The sequence below is a fragment of the Poecilia latipinna genome, unplaced genomic scaffold, assembly GCF_001443285.1.
Source record: "Poecilia latipinna isolate Pla-1442-1.1 unplaced genomic scaffold, P_latipinna-1.0 Scaffold92, whole genome shotgun sequence".
Lineage (NCBI taxonomy): Eukaryota > Metazoa > Chordata > Actinopteri > Cyprinodontiformes > Poeciliidae > Poecilia > Poecilia latipinna.
Window position 1 is genome coordinate 252,320 of NW_015112708.1, and position 19,496 is coordinate 271,815.

At 39.7% G+C, this 19,496-nt stretch overlaps 2 protein-coding genes across 3 annotated transcripts in view; both read left to right on the forward strand.

Moving 5' to 3' along the window:
* Positions 1-10,519, forward strand: part of ahcyl2b (adenosylhomocysteinase like 2b) — a 39,394-nt gene extending 28,875 nt beyond the window's left edge. Inside the window, exons 2-17 of one of the 2 annotated variants that reach the window (XM_015024345.1) lie at positions 424-532; positions 2,687-2,830; positions 3,041-3,141; positions 3,239-3,341; positions 3,443-3,537; positions 4,000-4,106; positions 4,456-4,572; positions 4,656-4,719; positions 5,493-5,581; positions 6,289-6,359; positions 7,583-7,677; positions 7,894-7,992; positions 9,447-9,515; positions 9,648-9,726; positions 9,971-10,091; positions 10,268-10,519. In XM_015024345.1, the coding sequence (XP_014879831.1) occupies positions 424-532; positions 2,687-2,830; positions 3,041-3,141; positions 3,239-3,341; positions 3,443-3,537; positions 4,000-4,106; positions 4,456-4,572; positions 4,656-4,719; positions 5,493-5,581; positions 6,289-6,359; positions 7,583-7,677; positions 7,894-7,992; positions 9,447-9,515; positions 9,648-9,726; positions 9,971-10,091; positions 10,268-10,274 (1,470 nt within the window). In that variant the 3' untranslated portion in view covers positions 10,275-10,519. Of the gene's footprint in view, positions 1-423; positions 533-2,686; positions 2,831-3,040; positions 3,142-3,238; positions 3,342-3,442; positions 3,538-3,999; positions 4,107-4,455; positions 4,573-4,655; positions 4,720-5,492; positions 5,582-6,288; positions 6,360-7,582; positions 7,678-7,893; positions 7,993-9,446; positions 9,516-9,647; positions 9,727-9,970; positions 10,096-10,267 lie in introns of those variants that run through there. The other variant, XM_015024352.1, reaches the window with a different exon arrangement.
* A 968-nt stretch (positions 10,520-11,487) lies between these two features.
* On the forward strand, positions 11,488-14,242 carry LOC106941377 (putative adenosylhomocysteinase 3; the record flags this gene model as incomplete). The annotated part of the gene is made up of 5 exons (XM_015024386.1): positions 11,488-11,601; positions 13,056-13,124; positions 13,257-13,335; positions 13,580-13,700; positions 13,877-14,242. Coding segments are annotated over 5 exons (390 nt in total), but the record flags the coding sequence as incomplete, so codon positions are not given.
* Between the last annotated feature and the right edge of the window lie 5,254 nt (positions 14,243-19,496).

A 19,496-nucleotide genomic window follows, 5' to 3' on the forward strand; every position in this document is an offset into this window, starting at 1 on the left:
ATTGGAAGTTAAAACTACTTAACATCTCTCATTTGGCTCAGAGAAAAAACAAGTTGTTGCCACTCGTCCTTATGGGTAAATTGTGCAGGAAGAACCCTTGAAGGGAACGGTTATTATCCAATTAGCATGGTCTATGGACAACAAAAAAAACTAGAAACCGTGGTGAAAGTATGCTTTTTTTTTTTTTTTTTTTTACACCTGAGAAAAGTTTATGCTCACAAACACCACCTGTGGTCAACAGATTCCACTCGAGCGATCTGTTCTGTTGTGAACTCTAAAACCTTGCTCATTCCACATAGTTCCACAAAAAGATGTTTTTTGATTTTGATGTTTTAAATCTCTAACATATGACAGCACTTGAGCTTTACATGCGTCTCAAGCGTCGTTTTGATTCTGAATCCCTGTTCTTTGTCTTCTTCTCAGATCCAGTTTGCAGACCAGAAACAGGAGTTCAACAAGCGCCCGTCTAAGATCGGCCGGCGCTCTCTGTCCCGCTCCATCTCCCAGTCCTCCACCGACAGCTACAGCTCAGGTAAACAAACAGCCTGGCAGACACTCAGTCACCGCAACCCGCCGCTTATCGGACATCCCTGACTTTACAACACTTTTTCTGCTGATTCCACCTGGATGAATGGTTGACTAACCTTCCACCCCCATCCCCCTGGTCTCCTCATCAACCATCTCTGTCCTCGCTCTCACAGTCTAACCCTGTGGTTCTCATGAAACTGTGGGCTCTGTGTTAGCGGATTAGCTGCCGGTGGTCTCCAGAGCGCATGCAGGAATTTATTGGAATGGGAAACCAAAAAAAGTAAATAATAAAATCCTGTATCTTATGCTATAGCAGGAAGAAGCTACAGAGTTGAGCTTTAGATTGATTAGCTGTTGAAATATTAATTAGTGAAAGAGGAAATGACTTAGAAAATTGATGCACAAACAACTGCTTCAATATTAACTACTCAACCTACTTTCTGTAGTTTATAACTAACGGGACCAGCACCTTTATGAACAATTACTCTGCCCTTTCTGGGAAAAACTGTTATTCTTACAGGTACTTGGAGTCAGATGGCACACTTTACAAAAACACTAATTTACCTAGAACAATGACGGAGCGGAGAGGTCACAAAGTCTGAGGAATGGCTGACACCAGGACCCTGTTCTCATTCGTAATGCTCACTGCTCTTAACCTTTTGACCTCCCCCCATCATGGGCGTTTTCGTAAACATTTAAATGCTTTTCTGCGTAATCTGCTCGGACTTGTGCTTTTTGATACCCCACTGCGTGTCAGGAGTCAGAGCCTCCAGTGAAGCCATTAACGTAATGAATTAATCTGCACCGTGTCGCTCCGCTTTGCCAAAATGGACATTTGGACGCTGAGTCACACTTAGAGGAGGGGAAGTGATGGACGCCCCAGGATCAGAGGTGCTCTAAAAACAGTCTTTGCCGCTCTGCGCTTTTAGTGAGACAGTTTGTCGTGTTACAGCGACAAGACCTTTGAGTGTTGAATTGGGATTTTATTTGCAGTGGTAGGGTGATGATGCACAGATTAAAAAGGTTTGCAGAGATAAGAATCTGTGTATTCCTCCCCCTTGAGTCGATATAAAACCATTTTTTGCTGCAATTAGAGCTTCAGATTATTTTGAAGTTATATCTATTTAACATATAGAGAAAAAAAAATTTCATTGTTGTCAGTTTTTCCATTGCAAAACTCTCAGGCTGCATGGGGTGCCTCTGAACATCCATTTTCAACCCACAGATTCTCAATTAAATTTAATCCAAATTTCATTAGGCCATTTTTCTACACAAACTTTACTTGAAAGCAGGTTTTCTCCAACCTGTGGCTCTTGCAGCCTTCTTAAGAGTGACTCTTAATGACTCTGGCGTAGAAATAAAAACGGACCATCCAATATTGTTGAAATTTAGATTGAAAAAATTTTAATATTCTGCATTTGTTCTCTTTTTTTTTTCCCCCACAATAATCACATTTTCACAAAAGTACCAGCAATATGTTCTTGGATCTGTTTTTCTTGTTGTTAGGTTGGAATCTGTTAATTTTAACTATCATTTTTCATCCTACAGATAAAAAAAATCATCCTCTTTTTGTTAAATTTTATATTTATCTTGATTTTAAATTGTAAAAATATAAATAAAATGGCGGTTCATTAAAAATGACAACAAATTTCCTATAATAAGTATTTATCTAAAATTATAAATTGCCTCTTTCAAAAAGTTGTGACATTATTGGCAATAAATGAGATTTATTAGGCCATCATTTTCTGTAGATCTAATGGGTAAGAGGAGATTGTTTTGTCATTTTGTCTGCCACACTATCAAATCACAGCAAATGTCTCTATACTTTAAAACATAAAAGCCAACAGAGTAACACTTGGTGTAATTATGATCCTGCACAAACGGCACAGAGTGAAAGTTTGCAGCCGCAGCGTGACGCCTGGCAGACGCGCTGTCTCTCTGTTGTTGCTCGGTAACGGGAGAAGCCATGTCAGACGGATTTATCGTCACTTCTACTGGGTGATCCAGAAAGCTTGGCCTGGTCAAGTTTGAATTACAGGGTATTAAGAAAAAAGACCTGTGCTGCGAAACCTTTCTGCAAAGCCAGGTTTAGGTTGCTGAAAATAAGCACTTTGTGTCCTTTTCCTCCACTGACGTTTTCACGTGCAATCGCTTGCAGCGGCGTCGTACACCGACAGCTCCGACGATGAGACCTCACCCCGGGACAAACAGCAGAAGAACTCCAAAGGCAACGGCGATTTCTGCATCAAAAACATCAAGCAGGCCGACTTCGGGCGCAGAGAGATCGAGATCGCAGAGCAAGGTAGAACCAACACACTCGGAAGGAGTTTGATCACATGGACGCGAAACAGCGCAGGGCTAAACACGCAGATAGCATCATTTAGCATCTGCAGCTCCTTCATCTGGACGACTGGATGGATTAGAGCTCAGCTAATGAGATTAAAGCTGGGAATTCCTTTTACCTTCCAGCTAATTCCAACTTCCGCTTTGTGTGTGTTTCCCCCTCCGCCAGAGATGCCAGCACTGATGGCGCTGAGGAAGCGAGCTCAGGGGGAGAAACCCCTCGCCGGTGCCAAGGTGGTGGGCTGCACGCACATCACCGCGCAGACCGCCGTGAGTGGCACGACAAAAATAAATGGCAACGTGTTGACATCTTCAGTCTGGCAAAAAAGCGAAACTCTGCAGCTTTGTTTTTTTTTCTCTTTCTCAGGTGCTGATGGAGACTCTGTCAGCTCTGGGCGCTCAGTGCAGGTGGGCAGCCTGCAACATCTACTCCACCCAGAATGAAGTGGCTGCAGCTCTGGCAGAAGGAGGTGAGAACAGTTTGAAAGCCTTCAGTCTAAAATCTTTCTATCTCTTCTTTCTTGTCACATTTTTGTCAACTCTGCAATCTTCACTTCCTTCCACTCCGCAGGTTTCAGCGTGTTTGCCTGGAAGGGTGAGTCAGAGGACGACTTCTGGTGGTGCATCGACCGCTGCGTCAACGTGGAAGGCTGGCAACCCAACATGGTAGCAACTGTCTTTTTTTTTTCCTTTTTTTTTTTTTTTTTTTTTTTTTTTTTTACATAGTTTTTGACGCATGTGCAACGCAATAAAAAAGGAATTTAATTATTTGTTTGTTCATCTTTAATTTATTTATGTTACTGTATAAAATGGCTCAAGTAGCCGAATGAAAAATCTGCTGAATTTGCCAAATTTATTTCAATTTTATCCAATTTATCATTAGAGTAATCGATTACTAAAATAATTTAGTTGTAGACATAATCATATCAGACCATCTCCACCCAAACACAAAAGCCTTTATAATTTTTCTTTTACCCCACATAATCATGTTACTATGTTTTGGTCTGTCACATAAAATGCATCTGTTACCAAAAGCACCATTTTCTTTCCTTTCTTTTAATTTATTCTTAACATCTTTTCATATTTTTCTTCCTAACGTCTTTATTTTGACTTAATTTTTCTCCCCAGATCCTGGATGACGGCGGAGACCTGACGCACTGGATTTATAAAAAGTACCCCAACATGTTCAAGAAGATCAAGGGCATCGTAGAGGAGAGCGTTACTGGCGTCCACAGGTAGGATAAGCAGCGTCCATATGTCCTCTTCTTTTCACGATTCTTTTTCTTAATGCTAAATATTACAGACATGTTTTAGTTGAAAGATGATGAAACTGATTTTCTGTGCCTTTAAGGTTTAAAATATTTGTGAAAACCTGCACAGTTACAGAATAAGGCCCTATTTGCATCCACTGTCAAGTTTGGGAACATTGCCATCTAGTGGTGGAAAGTGGTACACATTTTTATCTGCACTCAGCTTGATACAAACGATTTAAAATAGAAAGTACATTTGAATCTCTTCATGTTTGGATTCTATTTTTAGTTGTGCCATCAAAAAGATCTAATAAGAAATTATGTGTGTGTTCAGGTTGTACCAACTGTCCAAGGCGGGGAAGCTGTGTGTTCCAGCCATGAACGTCAACGACTCTGTTACCAAGCAAAAGTTCGACAACCTTTACTGCTGCAGAGAATCCATCTTAGACGGGTATAAAACATGTTTTCTTTCCTTACAAATTGCTTCCAATGGTAGAGAAGCAGCGGCACTGAAACGTGTATCTGTGTCTCCAGCTTGAAGAGGACCACTGATGTGATGTTTGGAGGCAAACAGGTGGTGGTGTGTGGATACGGAGAGGTAAGGTTAACGGTTTTGTTTAAGTCGCATGTGTTCCTCCTGGTGTTCTGCTAAAAATGAGAAAACTCACGCTAAAACTTTAAATATGTATTCAGTGAAAAAGTTTGGATTTTCTCTGATCAACAAAGGTATGGAAATATAGGTCCAACACTGCTAATGTTTGGCACAGTGTCACTTTGCTTTCTGTCACCAATAACAGCAGGATGTTTGAGTACTTTTGAGGAAAAAGTTGATTTAAATTGCCAGCAAAGCTAATTTTTAAGAATGGTCCTGAAATGTTCAACAGGTGGCAGTCAGAGCTTTGGGAAAGCGGTTCAAACAAAATTAGCCATACCTGAAACACATTTTGACGCGTGTTTTGGTTTATAGAAATGTTGGAACGTCTAATTGCGTCCAACTTTTAACCATTTGACTCGAACTGTTGGTTCTGATTGTTTCTGCCAGAAACTGGAAGCTAAAGAAATGTCTGGAATAACCCAGACCTCAACTCTATTAAAAATTCACAGCCTGGTTGAATGAGAGAAAATCCACAGTAATCAAACGTGCCCACCCAATACTTGTTAAAAATCCTTGGATTAGTTCTTTGTATCATTTTCTGAGGCGTCACTGTCTGTGTTATTATTACATCACAGTAGACTGCGACTGCACCGATCACAGCTCTAGCCCTGCTCTGGGAATGCTGTGTGCATTTCTGCCCTGCGTTTCTCTGTAACACACTGCATGCACCCCTGTTAACTGTAAATGACCAGTTCTTCTATTTTCACCTCCCTCAGGTTGGGAAAGGTTGCTGCGCTGCCCTCAAAGCCATGGGCTCCATCGTCTACGTCACAGAGATCGACCCCATCTGCGCCTTGCAGGCCTGGTAAGCTTTAGTTTTTTTCTTTATTTTGGCTCATTTAGGTTGCAGGAAAGTCACTTTTCACTACTACTGCAGCTAACAATTATTTTAGTAATCGATTAATCGGATTTAAAAAAATTTGACACTTTCTGCACATTTTCTGTTTAACGTCTTTGTCTTTTATACAATATTAGAAAAATGCAAACAAATATTTCAACTCCTTTTTAAAATGAGAAAATAAACATTGTATTGCCTAAAGTGCAATGGCAAAAGATGCATGTGCACCGAAAAGAAAAAATGCTTCTTACATCAACATGTGAAAAGCTCAGCCCTCTTTACTCAACTTATCAGTGTAGGGCTGATCTGTTGATTGTTGTTTATTTTTTTGGATTAACTGATTAATGATTACATAGCAAGAAGTGCTTAATTGTCTTACAGTATCTGAACCAGATGGAGCCAAAACTGTGCCATTTGAATTCTGGGTAGAATATATTCACAGACACAGAGGTTTTTTTTAAAAAAATCTCAAATGCATAACTTGTATATTTCTTGTACAGTTTTGGTTTAGTTACTGCTCTGAGTATGTTCTTTCAGCAAATGGACATAATTGGAGGAACTATTAATCCATTCCTAAATTAGTTGGCAGCTATTTCAATTAACTGATTAATCCTGTTTATTAAGTAATTAATGATTAATCATGATTACTGATTAATCATCTGTTTTTTTCTTAGCATGGATGGCTTCAGGCTGGTGAAACTCAACGAAGTCATCAGACAAGTGGACATCGTCATCACCTGCACAGGTTGGCAGCCGCTGATGTTGACATTCTGCTAATCTAGTCAGGGTGCAGAAGTTCACAGTTTTTGTTGCGTCTTGTTCAAGGTGACTAGACGGGTCACCGAGTCAGCGAAATCATCTGCAGTGGTCGCTAATAAAGCTCTGAACCTCGAGGGCAAGGGAGCCGACGCTGACCTTTGGATTAGAGCAGAGAATTACTGGTCGCCACTTCATTACCAAATATCACCCGTCAGGGTTGAAGCGGAGGCTCTGCAATCGTAGCGAGTTGCACAGGAACAAGGCAGCCTTAAAAAAAAAACAACTAAAAAACTAAACTTTAAAAAAAAAAAATCGTTTTCCCTGAATTAGGTGAAAATAGCGACGTTGACAACCCAGCTGTGTGGAAGATTAGTGTAAAAATCCAATTGTTTTTTTTTTGGGTGAATATAGAAAACATTGAGAAAGTTTAGTTTCCTTTGAGGTCCAGTTCCACATAGCACACCAACAAAAAGAAGTGTATAATCATAAAGTAAAAGGGAAAATGATAAACCTCCACCACCTTTGAACATCAACAGGTTTTGGCCATTCTTCTTTGCTTAATTGCTCAGTCTTTATCAGATTAGATGGAGAATTGAAGTCTTTTTTTTTTTCTTTTTTACAGATTTTCAATTAGATTTATTTTTGCGCTGTGACTGCTCTGTTCCAACATGTTCATACTGTAAGAAGTTTTTCTTCTTTATGGTTTTCAGCGTTTAGTCCAGTCCCTGCATCAACATGACCAGCTTCAAATCCCCACCCAATCACACTAAAATACATGTTTAGTTTCTAGTTGTGAAGGATAGAAATAAAGTTTCAGGGATGTAAATCATTTAGAAATCTTTGTAGGCTCAATAAACCGCCATTTGAACTTTGACCCTTGTTACTTTGTGTCTGTAGGTTTTCTAACTGTTAAAATATTTCACAAAGAATATTTTCTCATAGTTTTAATGCCAAGAGAAAATTCTTTAAACCCTGAGATCCTTTCAGCATGTTGAGCCAACTCTAACTGAACTCCATTTCCAGACCTAATTATCTTTGCTCACTTTCTAAGATAGGTAATTAAATTATAAATGACAGAGGCAGACTTGGTTGTCTTATGCTGACCTCATATGATATATATATATATATATATATTTTTTTTTTTTTAAGTGTGCTCTTTTCCTGCTCCTTTTCTCAGATTGAATCACTCGTTCACCTCTTCTTCACTAGGTAACAAGAACGTTGTGGTGAGAGAGCACCTGGACCGCATGAAGAACGGCTGTATTGTCTGCAACATGGGGCACTCCAACACCGAAATCGATGTGGTGAGTTTGCAACTCTTAATGACGACGTCGGAAGCCTTTAACAATGCCTGCTTCTCTTACTGTTTATGTTGCAGTATTTTGTAAGAAATTTGGAAATGTGTTTTAGTTTTTGGGCTTTTAAGTCAATTAATTATTTGATCCATCCTAATAGCTGGGGAAAAGATCATCTTCCACATGTAGAGGCTAAAATGACCTTAAATTGTTTTCGTTCCGCAGGCCAGCCTGCGGACCCCTGAACTAACCTGGGAGAGGGTTCGCTCACAGGTGGACCACATCATCTGGCCCGATGCCAAGAGGATAGTCCTGCTGGCAGAGGTGCCTAAAAACGTCCAAACAAATCCTATCGGTCTGACTTCTTGCTGTGAACTGCATTGCGGACTTGGCTGATTCATGTTAGTCGGAGAACGGTTAAAGATGCAGAAAACAGATCTGGTTGCATCCAGATGTATGAAGTTAGCGTAAAATATGTATCAGGGCACGTGTCGCCTGGATAAGAAGTGGTGTATTTGTGAGTGAATCATGAGCCATGACAGAATGAGAGCAGCTCAGCAGGGCCGGCCGAGCTGCCAGCTCCTTGGAGCCGACGAATCTGAACCCGTTTGATCTGAAGCAGGTTGGAACCACATCAGTGAACCTGGAATTAAAAGCTTGTTTTGTTTCATATTTCTATTATGATTTGCAGGCGCTCCTCTAAGACAGGGGTGCCCAAAGTCGGTTTGGTCCTCGACGGCCGGCATCCTGCATGTTTTAGTTCTCTCCCTGGTTTAACACACCTGCATCAAATTATGGCTCATTAGAAGGTCTAAAGAGAACATTGACTTGCTGAGAAGGTTGTTGCTATCACTAGGGAGAGAACTAAAACATGCAGGATGCCGGCCCTCGAGGACCGACTTTGGGCACCCCTGCTCTAAGACCTTTAAAAAAAAAAAAAAAAAAAAAATTTTCTAATTAAACCAGGGGAATTGACTAATTCGTTTCAGTCACCAATATCACTCAAGGGACCTTAGGAAGTGTCGCGGTACAGAACACTGTTATTTCTGCATTCCTGAGAAGTTGAGGGAACTGTGCCACAATAAAAAACATTGAGCATCTCCATCTGACATCCCCTCTTCTGAAAATATTTGAATATATTTAACTGAAAATGCAACCAGAAATGAATCTAAGTGGGTGGGGGGGGAATTATCCGACACTAAGCTAGGTATGCATCGAAGCCAAACTATATTAACTAGCTTCTTTACTGTTGTTCAAACACAACATGCTTTAACATTAGGGTTGTTTTTCACAGGCTTGAACTAAAAATACATGAATCTTAACCTCCTTTTGGTAGCTTCCTATAGAGTTTTCTTTCCCTCTACTTCACTGCTGAGAGCAGCGCAGCACACAGTAGTTGCGCCAGCAGTGTCACCTTTTCAAAGTAGATTAAGTTTTACTGTTCCATGATGTTTAATTTCATTTCAAACTCTGATTATGGTTAGTTTAAGTGAACAAATACAGACCATATATGTAGGTAAACATCCCGTGTGCTTTAATTGTTTTAGCAAATGTTTAAACATCTTCATTCTGAAGGTGTGGCAGCTTTTATTTTGCCTCAGCAGTGCACTGTAATCAGTTACATGTAGAGGAAACCCTGATATGTAAAAATTAGGTTTTTACTCAGTTTGGTCTTGGTAAAAGCTTGAGCAACACCAAGCCAGCAGAAGTGTGTTTCTAACGGGTTTTTTTTTTTCTTCTTTTTTTGTGTGTGTGTGTGTTTTTAATTTTCTCTCCAGGGCCGTCTGCTGAACCTGAGCTGCTCCACTGTGCCCACGTTTGTGCTCTCCATCACTGCCACAACCCAGGTACATTTCTGTTGTTTTAACTGATTTTCTTTCTCTTTCTTTTTTTTTTTTTTCTACATTTACAGCTCTCTTTTTTCCGTGACGAACTGAGAAGTCTGCTCAAACATGTTTATGTGATTTGTTTCCCTGCAGGCTCTGGCCCTGATAGAGCTCTACAACGCCCCCGAGGGAAGGTACAAGCAGGATGTTTATCTGCTGCCCAAGAAAATGGGTAAAAATGTCTTCAGTTTGATGTTATTAAAGACGGATCATGCATGCTGATAGAGAAGCCTGGTAAAGAAAGGCAGATGTAGGTCGCTCTGTCAGTGAATGTAAAAGGGCTTGTATAAGAAAAGGAAGACAGTAGTTACCCTGGATTTCCTTTTTCAAATTATAATTTTTCAGGTCAGAGATCCTGGAAAATGCCAAGACATTTACTCTCTCTCCGTTTTTCTTTTTTTTCCCCTGCTGCCCAGATGAGTATGTGGCCAGCTTACATCTCCCGACGTTTGATGCGCATCTCACAGAGTTGACCGATGAGCAGGCCAAGTACCTGGGCTTGAACAAGAACGGGCCCTTTAAGCCAAACTACTATAGGTAAACTGCTCCAAAATGGCCGCTTCCATTCCACATCAGTTGCAGCTTTTATTGCATAAAATACATGAAAGTTTGTGGTTTTTAGCCGGACAGAAGTTACTGAATTTGCTTCCTTCTGTTCACTTTCTGATTTGAGCTTTCTATTGTTTTCTTGTGTTTTGTTTTTTTTCCTCCAGGTATTAAACCATTGAGTTGAATGAGGAGATATCAGTTCTCCATGAATCGCACGGACTCAGAGGGAGAAGAGGAGGGGGATAGAAGGATAGACGGCATAGTCAAAACACCTGCTTTACAAATGGAGCAAAGGAGGGGCCCTAACTTTTCCTGTTTCCTGCTTTAGTTTATTCCCACCCACCCACAGTAATAATCGTATTAATAAAAAAATAAAAAAAATCACTCCTCTCTGGAGCCACTCTCGCTCCTCGTCGAACAAGAGTCGTTTTACTTTCTCCGCCATCTCTCTTTAGATGCGTCGAGTTGTACGTTAGTCCTCTTTCCTCCCTCCACGGCGCCAGAGTTTTGATTCTTTCTCCTTAAAAAGATGAAACACAGACTCTGTAAGCAAAATTTTGATTGTTTTTCTTTCTTTTTTTCTTTTTTTTTCTTTTTTTTAATAGGTGTGCAACTGAAGATTTAGTCATGGACAATTCTTCCCTTTTTTTTGCTGTTTACTTTTTCCCTCCCTCATCGTCTTTCATTTTCTACCTTTTGATTTTCAAAAAACAAAACAAAAATAGGGCGGGTTGCAGATCTTGTGTGAGGGCCTCAGGGGTCCAATCATATCTTGTATTTTAATGCTTTTTTTCCTTTTTTCGTTTGTATAAACATGACTGGATGTCGACTTGCTCTCCTCACCCGTCTCTTAAACCCACAGTGGAACCATCTCATTGGCTGCTCTTTTGGTCTCCAGCTGCTCACAACACACCAGTGTTGAAGTCACAACAAGTATTTAATCATTTTCCTTTTTCTTTTTTTTCTTCTTTTTCCTTTTCTTTAACAAGAATGACTATACTGTAGTAGAAGCATGGCAGATTGTCAAATCATTACAAAGGTATACTGTATATTTAGATATTTATATAAAATTTAAGATTTTTCTATCTTTCCTTCTAATATTTCATTTTTGACCGAATCGTCGTGTCGCACAGAGAAGCAACTAAATGTTCTAATCATCTGTAATAAATGTACTCAAACCCTCATTCTGAATACTGTGACAGAGTATTTACATAGCATGAAGCAGTTTGTTGCAGGTACTCCATAAAAAGTATGGCGCTNTTTGTAAGAAATTTGGAAATGTGTTTTAGTTTTTGGGCTTTTAAGTCAATTAATTATTTGATCCATCCTAATAGCTGGGGAAAAGATCATCTTCCACATGTAGAGGCTAAAATGACCTTAAATTGTTTTCGTTCCGCAGGCCAGCCTGCGGACCCCTGAACTAACCTGGGAGAGGGTTCGCTCACAGGTGGACCACATCATCTGGCCCGATGCCAAGAGGATAGTCCTGCTGGCAGAGGTGCCTAAAAACGTCCAAACAAATCCTATCGGTCTGACTTCTTGCTGTGAACTGCATTGCGGACTTGGCTGATTCATGTTAGTCGGAGAACGGTTAAAGATGCAGAAAACAGATCTGGTTGCATCCAGATGTATGAAGTTAGCGTAAAATATGTATCAGGGCACGTGTCGCCTGGATAAGAAGTGGTGTATTTGTGAGTGAATCATGAGCCATGACAGAATGAGAGCAGCTCAGCAGGGCCGGCCGAGCTGCCAGCTCCTTGGAGCCGACGAATCTGAACCCGTTTGATCTGAAGCAGGTTGGAACCACATCAGTGAACCTGGAATTAAAAGCTTGTTTTGTTTCATATTTCTATTATGATTTGCAGGCGCTCCTCTAAGACAGGGGTGCCCAAAGTCGGTTTGGTCCTCGACGGCCGGCATCCTGCATGTTTTAGTTCTCTCCCTGGTTTAACACACCTGCATCAAATTATGGCTCATTAGAAGGTCTAAAGAGAACATTGACTTGCTGAGAAGGTTGTTGCTATCACTAGGGAGAGAACTAAAACATGCAGGATGCCGGCCCTCGAGGACCGACTTTGGGCACCCCTGCTCTAAGACCTTTAAAAAAAAAAAAAAAAAAAAAATTTTCTAATTAAACCAGGGGAATTGACTAATTCGTTTCAGTCACCAATATCACTCAAGGGACCTTAGGAAGTGTCGCGGTACAGAACACTGTTATTTCTGCATTCCTGAGAAGTTGAGGGAACTGTGCCACAATAAAAAACATTGAGCATCTCCATCTGACATCCCCTCTTCTGAAAATATTTGAATATATTTAACTGAAAATGCAACCAGAAATGAATCTAAGTGGGTGGGGGGGGAATTATCCGACACTAAGCTAGGTATGCATCGAAGCCAAACTATATTAACTAGCTTCTTTACTGTTGTTCAAACACAACATGCTTTAACATTAGGGTTGTTTTTCACAGGCTTGAACTAAAAATACATGAATCTTAACCTCCTTTTGGTAGCTTCCTATAGAGTTTTCTTTCCCTCTACTTCACTGCTGAGAGCAGCGCAGCACACAGTAGTTGCGCCAGCAGTGTCACCTTTTCAAAGTAGATTAAGTTTTACTGTTCCATGATGTTTAATTTCATTTCAAACTCTGATTATGGTTAGTTTAAGTGAACAAATACAGACCATATATGTAGGTAAACATCCCGTGTGCTTTAATTGTTTTAGCAAATGTTTAAACATCTTCATTCTGAAGGTGTGGCAGCTTTTATTTTGCCTCAGCAGTGCACTGTAATCAGTTACATGTAGAGGAAACCCTGATATGTAAAAATTAGGTTTTTACTCAGTTTGGTCTTGGTAAAAGCTTGAGCAACACCAAGCCAGCAGAAGTGTGTTTCTAACGGGTTTTTTTTTTTCTTCTTTTTTTGTGTGTGTGTGTGTTTTTAATTTTCTCTCCAGGGCCGTCTGCTGAACCTGAGCTGCTCCACTGTGCCCACGTTTGTGCTCTCCATCACTGCCACAACCCAGGTACATTTCTGTTGTTTTAACTGATTTTCTTTCTCTTTCTTTTTTTTTTTTTTCTACATTTACAGCTCTCTTTTTTCCGTGACGAACTGAGAAGTCTGCTCAAACATGTTTATGTGATTTGTTTCCCTGCAGGCTCTGGCCCTGATAGAGCTCTACAACGCCCCCGAGGGAAGGTACAAGCAGGATGTTTATCTGCTGCCCAAGAAAATGGGTAAAAATGTCTTCAGTTTGATGTTATTAAAGACGGATCATGCATGCTGATAGAGAAGCCTGGTAAAGAAAGGCAGATGTAGGTCGCTCTGTCAGTGAATGTAAAAGGGCTTGTATAAGAAAAGGAAGACAGTAGTTACCCTGGATTTCCTTTTTCAAATTATAATTTTTCAGGTCAGAGATCCTGGAAAATGCCAAGACATTTACTCTCTCTCCGTTTTTCTTTTTTTTCCCCTGCTGCCCAGATGAGTATGTGGCCAGCTTACATCTCCCGACGTTTGATGCGCATCTCACAGAGTTGACCGATGAGCAGGCCAAGTACCTGGGCTTGAACAAGAACGGGCCCTTTAAGCCAAACTACTATAGGTAAACTGCTCCAAAATGGCCGCTTCCATTCCACATCAGTTGCAGCTTTTATTGCATAAAATACATGAAAGTTTGTGGTTTTTAGCCGGACAGAAGTTACTGAATTTGCTTCCTTCTGTTCACTTTCTGATTTGAGCTTTCTATTGTTTTCTTGTGTTTTGTTTTTTTTCCTCCAGGTATTAAACCATTGAGTTGAATGAGGAGATATCAGTTCTCCATGAATCGCACGGACTCAGAGGGAGAAGAGGAGGGGGATAGAAGGATAGACGGCATAGTCAAAACACCTGCTTTACAAATGGAGCAAAGGAGGGGCCCTAACTTTTCCTGTTTCCTGCTTTAGTTTATTCCCACCCACCCACAGTAATAATCGTATTAATAAAAAAATAAAAAAAATCACTCCTCTCTGGAGCCACTCTCGCTCCTCGTCGAACAAGAGTCGTTTTACTTTCTCCGCCATCTCTCTTTAGATGCGTCGAGTTGTACGTTAGTCCTCTTTCCTCCCTCCACGGCGCCAGAGTTTTGATTCTTTCTCCTTAAAAAGATGAAACACAGACTCTGTAAGCAAAATTTTGATTGTTTTTCTTTCTTTTTTTCTTTTTTTTTTCTTTTTTTTAATAGGTGTGCAACTGAAGATTTAGTCATGGACAATTCTTCCCTTTTTTTTGCTGTTTACTTTTTCCCTCCCTCATCGTCTTTCATTTTCTACCTTTTGATTTTCAAAAAACAAAACAAAAATAGGGCGGGTTGCAGATCTTGTGTGAGGGCCTCAGGGGTCCAATCATATCTTGTATTTTAATGCTTTTTTTCCTTTTTTCGTTTGTATAAACATGACTGGATGTCGACTTGCTCTCCTCACCCGTCTCTTAAACCCACAGTGGAACCATCTCATTGGCTGCTCTTTTGGTCTCCAGCTGCTCACAACACACCAGTGTTGAAGTCACAACAAGTATTTAATCATTTTCCTTTTTCTTTTTTTTCTTCTTTTTCCTTTTCTTTAACAAGAATGACTATACTGTAGTAGAAGCATGGCAGATTGTCAAATCATTACAAAGGTATACTGTATATTTAGATATTTATATAAAATTTAAGATTTTTCTATCTTTCCTTCTAATATTTCATTTTTGACCGAATCGTCGTGTCGCACAGAGAAGCAACTAAATGTTCTAATCATCTGTAATAAATGTACTCAAACCCTCATTCTGAATACTGTGACAGAGTATTTACATAGCATGAAGCAGTTTGTTGCAGGTACTCCATAAAAAGTATGGCGCTTCTTTTTAATTTAAATTTTTTTTTTTTTTTTGTACTTGCCATACAACAACATCAACAGGTTAAGGGTACTGAAATTTGTCAATTACTCGCCAACATTCTGACTGATGATTGTTTTTATCCTAATCACAGAAGCACATTCTTCTTCATGTTTGGAGATCAGATTTTGCGATGACTTTCCATCCACTATTGAAGATTTTTTTTTCTTTTATAATTGTGTAATAAGACGCAATCACTACTAACATCTCATCTGCACAATCTTCGATGCTTAACCAGATGGAAACACAAACCAGTGTTATACTATATATAAAACAAATCCATCATGCTTCCCCTCCAGATTTTTTGACACCCCAAGTAAAGCTACAACCTAAAGCCTTAAATTAATCTTTAATTTCTTTTTTTTTTTTTCATTGTCCCTTGATCAGTGTTTAAATACCTTTTTTAAATCGGAAAATACGACTTCCTGTTCCTCTGCTGTTTAACGATGATAAAGCACAGATGACCATTTCCAGTTTCCTGTGAACATTTCCACATCTTCTTCCATGACACAATAGATTGAAGCTAGAAATGCATTTGTACTTCCTGTTGTCTTCTGTAATTCCTACTCTTTTGCAGCCTAAATTAAAAGCAGGCAACCTTTTTTCCAAGGGAGTTTTTTCCTTTTTTTTTTTTTTTTTTTTCGTCTCCCAACTTCATTTGAAACACTTGCACTGAAACTAATCTTTCTGTAACAACTTCAACACCAAAGACTGTTGTCAACTTGTAATAACAGCATGTTGCATTCGTTGGTCAGGTTAATGATTGGATTTTTGAGTTTCTGGCCACCAAAGTTGAATCCAGTCGTTCTGAAAATTTGTTGGATTCTGATCAACAGCCAGTTTGTCTGCATCTTAAGTGAACGTCAGTGCATTTAGTAAGCTAGAAGCAGAGGCGATGTCACACTGTGCGAGTTAAAGCAAAGTAGCTTCAAAAAAACATTCAGAGTTTTTAAACGCATATTTTTGGAATTAAATCAGTGAATTAAAATGAATAATTTTGTCTCCATGTGTATGAAAGATTGCATTCCCTTACCTTTAGTGTAAAATTTCACAAATCCACTATAATGGCAGAAATTGATTGTTTGAAAGGATAAAACAGAAATGGTACCACATTTGATTTAGCCTTCCCATTATCCACTTTAAGTCTCTGTTGCGCTCACAGCCTGAATATATTTAGACCCGTCTCCTCTTCAGGAACTCTTTACACCCCACACATTGAAAACGCCTAACTTCCAACGTCCCTCCTTCAGTAACGACTTCTGCACCGAAGGGTGTTGCTGTTACCACAACTTGCACTCAACATGGTGTACGATATGCAAACGCCGTGAGGTCAGCACGTCTTTACCTTAGGCTTTTTGTTTGCGTCTTTACCCGGGGTGTCAATACTTTTTATAGAACCACAATCAGCTGATGTTTATCCCTATCAGAAAGCATTTCATACTGTGATGCGCACTTCAAGCTTATTTTTCCAACTCAGTGTTTGAACGAGGTTTGTTTTGTTTTTTTATTTTTATAATTCTTCACCCGTCTACAATTTATATCATTGATATCAAAAAGAGTTGAATAGTGGCCCAAAAGAAGTGTGTAATATGAAAATCTGTGATGCCACCTTAAAGCAAAACTCCTCCATTCTGTGTCGCAGTCGGTGTCTGTGCGTCCTTGTCTCCTTGTGCTGTTGAATCTCCACACAGGATTGTGTGACCCATTGTCTTAAGGCCTATTTCCCCCCACACCCTCTTTAATTCTGTGAATGTGTGCTTATGAATGACGTGTGTGCGTGTGTGTGTGTGTGTTTGTCCATATCTTTTATGTTTTTATTTCTGTCTCGCAGGCCGTAGTTACTTTTTAACAGCTGCCTCAGGATCCTGACCTGCGGGTTAAGGGAGGAGAACTGTTTTAATATACGGTTAACTGGACGAGGGAAGACACCAGCATTGTTTATGTATATACAAACTATATACAGATCTGACAAAAAATGTAGGTGTATAGTAAGGTGTAAAGAAGTCTCCTGTATTTATTGATGTAAATCCTCATACAGTACAAACTGGCTAAATTCTCAGTCATGCTTTAAGTTGTTGAAAACAAAAACAAAGTAAAAAATCTGAAGTGATCATGTTAGAAGATGAGCAATAATCTGTAATATTAATGAATAAAACTGTAAAAAGTGGAATGTGTTGTGTGGTTAATTTGTCCTGATGTCACTTAACGGAGGGTTAGGTTGTATTTGTTTGTCGGGGTAGAGGGGATCCATGTGTGCTGTTGCCTCAGTGAGCTCATCTGAGCCAGCAGCGGTCAGACGGCGCCATCTCTGACATCTCCAGAGCTGACGCATGACTCCAGTCTGAATTAGTGGTGTGAAACTGTCTGGCATGCAGTGAAGGGGGAGGGGGGGAGGACAGAATTTGAAGGGTTTTATGTTTATTTTTTTGGAAGCATTTCTTTGTTTTCCTAAAGATGCAAACTGTTAAACTCTGACTGCTTTTTAATCAATTCTTTTCCCTCCTCTGGATGGTGTCAGGCTGTTCACTTCCATGAAAACCGCTTGGCTCCAGCCATGAGATGAATCTGTTGCTTAAAATTCAGTAGTGTTTGCACTTATTTTAGTTCTATCAAAGGTGAAGGAGTATTTCTCATCTTATTTTTGTGTACTTTCTGATAGCGCAATGGTGTAGTACCTTATTTGTTTATTTTATAACTTTTATTTTAATGTGATTGTCGCAACAAGGTGGTTCACATAAGCTGCTGTCATTCCCAGATTTAAACACGGTGGAGGCAGCATCATCCTGTGGGAATGTCCCTCTTCAGCAGTGACGGGGAAGTTAATAGGAAAATTGACAGACCTTCCAGCAGGCTGATGGCCTGCTTGAAAGTCAACCTCCAGTTCAGAACCAGTTCGAACATGTGTTTTTAATTAATTACTTTTACAAAACTACGAATGATTACTTTGCGAGATAAATTTAATAATCTTCTAGGAAAACAAGTACGGACTTCAACAGATTTATTTGCCGCCTAAACCTTTGCTTCAGAGTAATTATGAGATTTCCTAGTGTAAATGAACGCATCATTGAATTCTACGCATCTACGTATCCTATCGTGAGTTTTTGGCCGGTAACGGAGTTACGGCTGAAGAAATTGAAACGGCGCAGTTTATTGGTGATAGATGGTGAAACAGCGCTAGATAAACATGTCAGCGAAGTTAAGTAGCGATTATGTAAGTAAAGTTTGCTCAGTAAATATTTCAGAGCTAACATTTTGGAGCTAGCCCAAAACAACCATAGCTGAATATTATTACACGTGATCATATCCTGGTAGCGTCACCATGGCAACTCGGCTTTTTAATGCGAAGTTTTCGGACAAGAATGCAGTCAGTCATACTGGAAATATGATGCATGTAGGCAACAGATATATTTCAGCTAGAGGTTAAGTCACATCAACACCGAAATTAAATAATTTTGACCAAAAACAACGAGAAATGTTCAAATTTTGAACTTTTTAGCAGAACATTTGTGTACTGGTTGTAACTTCCGACTAACCACAGTGATATGTTTATTTTCTCAGAGCCGAAAGCAAGTTGGGAAAGCTAGGAAAAGAGTTTACGAAAATAAGAATATTCATTTATTGAGGATTCCTTCCTTGAGAAGAAGAATAAAACGGAACCAGACCAGGAGAACACAGAACAAGGTAGGAGAATATTATCGTAGAAATGCAAAGGTTGCACATTAAGAGGGTTGCCACTTGTGAATGAGCAGAAGTGCATAAGAGTCATTGAAAATGCAACAGCATCTTGGCTGAATTTTCTGACGACAAAAACCATAAAGGAAAGTCTAACATTTTCCAGAAAAAAAAAAAAAACATTCATTAAAGGCAGGTTCAGACTATAAAATATGATAGCTGCAGATTTACTTAAAACAAAAAAAAGACAAACTTGGTTAACCAATGTCACTAAATAAAATTAGTTGCATTACTTAAAAAAGTAGTATTTATTGAACAAAAAATATTGATTGCATTCAGAAGGCAGATTTTAATTTGATCAAGAATATAAAAATAATAAATGCAGGTTCTCACAGCGTGTAACCACAATACAGATACGCTTTCCAACACCGATGAAATCTGTGAGCCTCGTCCTGTTGTTGCCATGTGTTTTCACTCCACCAGCTCTACATATGGTTAATTGTACACCCACGTCAGCTTAGGTGATTTTCACAGTGTGGGCGCTGGTTGCAGCCAACCAAACATGCCCCACCTCCTTATATCAATAATTCACTTTCTTCTGTGGGCAGGTGGAAGGGGGGTGGAGAGGTCACAGAGAGGTCTCCCACCACAAACGCATTGTGGAGCGCTTAAAGTGGACGAGTCAGAGGTGTGAACTCCTCTGAGCCACCGAGGTTTAAATATTCTGGTTCAGCTGTGTTGATTACAACATGATTCCCAAGGTACTGCATATAGACTTCACGCTCACAGTTGCTCTCCATTTGATCTGACTGAGTAA